Source organism: Staurois parvus, unplaced genomic scaffold, assembly GCF_062004578.1.
Source record: "Staurois parvus isolate SC_StPar_1 unplaced genomic scaffold, SC_StPar_1.0 ptg000445l, whole genome shotgun sequence".
NCBI lineage: Eukaryota > Metazoa > Chordata > Amphibia > Anura > Ranidae > Staurois > Staurois parvus.
The window spans coordinates 5412060-5418059 of NW_028318241.1; the positions used below are offsets into that span (position 1 = coordinate 5412060).

The 6000-nt window shown below is 47.5% G+C and overlaps 1 protein-coding gene across 1 annotated transcript in view; it reads right to left on the bottom strand.

Annotated features, from left to right (window-relative positions):
* MAP3K1 (mitogen-activated protein kinase kinase kinase 1) overlaps nt 1-5366 on the bottom strand; it is a 108039-nt gene extending 102673 nt beyond the window's left edge. Inside the window, exon 1 of the mRNA XM_089688069.1 lies at nt 5001-5366. Within this exon, the coding sequence (XP_089544195.1) occupies nt 5001-5284 (284 nt within the window). The 5' untranslated portion in view covers nt 5285-5366. The remainder of the gene's footprint in view (nt 1-5000) is intronic.
* Nucleotides 5367-6000: the final 634 nt, after the last annotated feature.

The following is a 6000-nucleotide window of genomic DNA, read 5'->3' on the forward strand; positions in this document are numbered from 1 at the left end:
GTGCCAACTCCCTCTGCTAGGCCCTGAAGGCGGAGCAGGGCCTGTGGGCACACCAGTACATGCGCCATAATGGTGCTGTTTAGGGGGCAGCACACATGAGAGGCAGACTGAAGTTCCATTTCAATCTGGTAATCCTACCAACACTTCCTGTCCTAAAATGGAAACCATACTGAGCAGCATTTCAGCCCTCGGTCAGAGAGTTAGTTAGAAATCCATAAAAGGTGTTAGGACTACAGAACCCCTCCCTCCCCTCTAACAGGAGGAGGTGTTTTTTTTAGTCCACAGACATAGCAGGGAACAATGCTAACTTCCTGTGCTCCCTGCATCTGGATTGTTATCAGCTCACAAGAGGAGGAGTTATTTTTCCCCCTTTTGAATGAATGCAATAAAAATACTTTCAATGTCTATTAACAGCCCAAAGAGAGCAAATAAGAGGTTTATTGCAAGATTTCAGGATAACCCAGATCCCTTCTTTAGGCTTTATACATTATTAGAGTAAATATATAATATAAATTGTATAAGGGCTGGTTCACACCTGAAACGCGGTGTGGGAAAGGTGTATTTTCCAAACCTCGTTCAAAACGCTCTGCCTTTCAGATCTGCTGATGCTGCCAATATATTAATGGCACCCAAGTGCGTTTTAAAGCACCAGATCCCATGGTACCACAGTAAAATGTCATTTGGTGCAGATTTCAAAAGTACTACATGCACTACTTTTTGTGCGATCCAGGATGATAGCAGCCCATTCAAATGAATGGGCTGAAAACAGCATTGCTGGGGAACACTGAGGAACGTGCCTTGTGTTCCAGTGCGATTCTGGTGTGAACTGACACTAAAGCCTGAAGAAGGGATCTAGGGTATCGCGCTATTTTTTGTAACATACAATTCATTGACCTTTGATGAACACATCAGCCTATCTCCATCCCCAAGCTTTTTTCTGCATGTTTTTGCGCATTTCCCTGCATGCAAAAAGCTCAACATCAAGATTCCTGCTCTTTTCTATTGTGGCTGTACACATCTATACACTCAGTTGCTTGAAACTAAGTTTTTGTTAAATCTATGATGCATGTTTTTGGTCTCAGACTTTAATGGAAGTTCTTGTGTCACAAGTGGTTTTGCACCTGAACTTTTTCTCTGCTTTCCTCCTTCCCTAACAACAAAAACGCCTAAGCTTACCTACACATGCACAAATGCTTGCAAAACATTTTTTAAAAATGTGCGTCTAGGGGTGAACAACAAAATGCACCTCCAAGTCACCAGAATAATGACCAGGTGTGAATGGGGGCCCTAATGCATTTATATGGATGAAAAACAGCACCAGCTATAACTAGCCAAATTATAAATGCACAAAAACAATGTTCATAACAGAAAATGCCATACACATTCATTGTATTTTATTCATACCAATGACATGACAAACCACCCAGGAGGGAAAAGATTTCCAATGCAGAAAGACCCATCTACACTTCTATAAAACACATCTGTAAACACTGCGGCTGAATTGGGGCTTCAATAGAGGAAGAGAACATGTCACTGGAGGGGTGCTGCTCACTTTCTGACCACCATGCGGGTCTATTTATCCAGCAGGGAAGCCAGGTGTGGCGATGCAGCAGATCTTGGCAGGCAGAGCTGTCATCTGCTGATGTATTGAGATCAGGGATGGACAGGGGAGAGTTCACATCTAGAGGCCATCTGGTGCTTGGGACAATGACAGACCACCAGCAGGGCTCCACATGGCACGCTCATACACTTGGGACCGCATTCATAGAAAGAAAAACACACGGCCAAACTTAGACTCAAAATCAGCAAGGACATTGCTACAAACATGATGACACTGCATTACATTCGGCTGGACCTCCACACCCCCCACATTCGGCTGGACCTCTACACCCCCCACATTCGGCTGGACCTCCACACCCCCCACATTCGGCTGGACCTCCACACCTAACTAGATGTAAAACTCAGTTGGATCACATGGGGCTCAATTCACAAAGCTAACACACCAGAATCAGAAGACTCCCTTTTAACAAAAGTGACTGCTATTTTCAGCTGAGTCCAATGGAATATGAAAATAACTGTCACATGGCTGACCTAGGGAGGCTTATCCTTGTGTTAAAGCTTTATCAGCTGAGCCCTTAGGGCTCATACACACCACATCCATTGATCTTTAGGGACCAACGCGGGCTCAAGCCAGGAACACAGACACTGCTCTGTGTGCACTATTCACATCATAACACTGCACAGAGGTGGGTGAATAAGGGTTCATTTACACCATGTCCATTGGGTGCCATGTTCACTGGGTACCATGTTCATTGACCAACGCAGGCTCAGTGCAAGGACACAGAAAATTGTTGTCTATATGCCCTGTCCACACTATGCATAACAATGAAGCACATCTGAATTTACACCACACAAAGAAAATGCAATACAGAGTAATAAAGAAAAAACAAACATATGTATAAACACAAAGGGCAGCGAAATGTAGCACACAGCAGCTAAAACATACATGCAATTTCTAAATAAGCAACTGAATCAGCAACAAATCTGCTTCTATTTTCAGCTAGATCAGGTACACTGAAAATGAAAGAAAGAGCGCCACTTCACACCAGTCGCAGAGCAGGAAAGTAGCTGCTCTCTGCAGACACGCGGGTGCAATTCATTCTTAAAGGCACCCCTATGTATCTAGCAAAACACAGGGGAGCCTGCGGGCACCAAAACGCTTGTTACTGAGGTACTATGTGGTTCACAGAAGCGCCATTTTAAAAATCAAGTTGCTGTAATTTCTGCATATTGTGCATTTGACTAATGGGGCTACCAGGAAGGTGCAAAAATTGAGCATGCTCAGCTGCACCTATATGATGTGAATGTGGCCCTGAAGCCAGTTGGTTGCCATGCACAGCTGCATTTCCCTGACAGAGCCGAATAAAATATAATTTTGTGACTTTAATAACGTTTCAGTCCTCTTACACAGTGCTGCCTAAAAAAAAAAAAAAAAAAACTCAACATTGTCTGAAATACAGGCATTTGTTTTTGGGTTTTTTTTGCGCATTTACAGCTCATAGTTTTCAATGGGCCTGTACACATAGGTGTGTAAACATGCACAGAGTATAGAGGAATAAAAATAAAATATCTGACTTGCCAGTCAGTATTTTACACAAGCACATGCAAAAAAAAAGTTACTTTAAAGAAGTTAAAGTTCTACTGAGAGCTAGAATTTATTTTCCTTGTGTTCACACAAATACGACCGATAATAAACAAGACATTTTGGCCAGGAATAATGTTCAAACATCACTAGCATTTTCAAGCACCCTAAAAATAAACAGTGCAATGTGTTGTAACAACATACCACCCTACACAATGTACAGCACATGGGTTGGCGCCTGGGCTGCTGCGAAGAGCCCTGTCTGCTGTATACACTGTGTGCGGGGAGGGGGATGTATCAAAACCAGAGCAGCTGTGCAGAGCAACCAATCAGCTTCTAGCTTCGGCTTGTTCAGTTAAGCTTTGAGAATACAATCTAGAAGCTGATTGGTTGTCACACAACGCTGCTCCAGATTCTTATAAACTCCCCCACCCCCAGTGTGCGTTTGGGATATCTGCAATTTATAGAGAACGGTTTTCACTTTTTGTATCCTGGCACCACAGATCTCCTCCAGCCACGTCCTCCCTACATGCATACACAGCCCCATTCACATCTGCGTGTTGCATTAATGCGCGGTTTTTGGTGTGACAGCGTAGGGCAGCCTGTTCATGTAAAAGGTGAATACTTTCCTGTCCAACAGTCCCTCACCAACATTTGCTAGGTGCTGGTCTTCAGGCCTCTTCATTAGCTGACATGGAGCAATGTCACTCCTGCGCACTGTGAGCTGCACTGCACTCAAGGCTCCAGTGATCAGGCAGGCAGCAGCAGCAGCAAAGGCTCCAGTGATCAGGCAGGCAGCAAAGGCTCCAGTGATCAGGCAGGCAGCAGCAAAGGCTCCAGTGATCAGGCAGGCAGCAGCAAAGGCTCCAGTGATCAGGCAGGCAGCAGCAAAGGCTCCAGTGATCAGGCAGGCAGAGGCATTTTACAGCAGAACACATGCAAGGGCTTATTGACTAAAGCTGGAGACTGCAAAACCAGGTGCAGCTCTGCACAGGAACCAATCAGCTTCCAGGTTTTATTGCCAAAGCTCAAGTGAACAAGCTGAAGCCAGAAGCTGATTGGTTTCTATACAGAAGTGAGCCTGACTTTGCACTCTCCAGTGAACCCCATTGCATGTCTTTTCTGAGACAAAAGCCTGTCTGCTCCCTGTACCTCACATCAGGACTTCTATTCCTCTCTGAACGGGCGGCTGCCCAACGCATGCCACAAACGCACCTAAGAAGCTCTTGCACCTTTTTGAGTGCAGACCTGAGGGCCAGTTCCAAAAACTCACAGAAAGTAGGTTACATGGTTATCAATGGCATAGTTCATACCAGTGCTTGCAGTTGCAGAAAAAAAAAAAAAAAGAAGTAGAACATGCCGCATTTTTCATGCACAGAACTGTACTGGAACGCAGTAAAACGCACCAGACCCCAGTACAGGGAAAATAAATCGAACTCATCCAGAGACGCGTCAGCACGCATCTGGAACAGATCTGGAGCGTGTCTGTGGTGTGAACTAGCCCTGAGTGAGTTTTTTACGCATCATAATTTTGTCGCATCATAAAACACACAGAAACCGGCCAGATTTGGGGGTGCAATTACAAATGACAGCGTCACCACGATGGTCGTTTCTGCTGTGAATGGGACCTATCATCAGTGTGGTGGCAAACCAGGTCTGTGCAATGTATGTCACACACAGCTGTAGCCTCCATCACGACAACACAGGAGAGTTGTCACCAGAGACAGGAAGTAGCAGGAGGAGATCCTCCATGGCAGGATCACTGGACAGGACTGACCCCCCCCCTTCCTCCACACGGACACGTGACTGTCCGGCCACGCTGAGCCATGTAGTTCCTCAGCTCCCCCTTTCCCCGTACCCGGTGCCGTGGCTTGCAGTCAGCTCCTCGGCCTCGGTGTTGCCGGCCGCCGGGAGGAATGAGCCGGACTCCAGCAGCTCCCCGCTGCCTCCCGCTGTGTGCAGAGCCTCGGGTTCCCCTCTCCCCGCCGCTGCCAGCTTCTCCGCCTCCACACTGCGCACTTTCCTCAGCTGCTTCCTCCTCCAGTCCGCCCGGGACTCCCCGCTTCCTTCCCCGGGCGCAGCTTCCAGCCCCGTCTCCGGACTGCCGGACGACGAGCTCCGACTCCCCGCCGCAGCCGCCATCTTCCTGGGGCCAGGTTTACATTCGTCTGGGACAGCCCAGGGCCTGTGGGGGGGAGGGCGGAGCCCGGGGGCGGGGACTGCGAGCTTCGAATTGTACGTAACCTGGGAACAAGCCTTTCCGGCCAGGTACGCAAACGGCGTAAACCAAAGGGATCAGCGTACCACCTAGAGGCGCTCTGCGAATAGCGAGGGGTCTGCGCTTCTGCGCTGATTACCTGTTTACGCCTTTAGCGTAAGACTTGTAGGGAAGCGCTGGGGAAACTTTACGTAGGGGCAGGTAGAGGGTACGGTCTAATTACGCAAAGTGCGTAAGAGTGGGAGTGGGCGTGGCTGTGTTTACACAGGACGCCCACACGAGGCGGATGTCAGGGCTGTGCACGGATTTTAAACTGACTACCTGGTGATCTGTGAGGTCAGGAGGATGAATCACCTCCGATCTGTAACCACACACGATTTCCTGCCAGCCTGGCAATAGAAGACATGGCAGGAGCATAGCAGGAATTGCGCAAATAGGTAGCTCAGGCTTAAGGAGGAATTCCAGGAGCATTCCTTTAAGTATATAAATAACAAGGACATTCCATATCGCTTCCATTTATTGCTGAATAATAAAACAGAATGCCAATCACAGCAGTCACATGGTATAGAAGCTGCACGTCACCCAGGGCCTTCAATCACACTTAGGATGCCGCTTCTGTATCCTGTGACCACTGTGATTG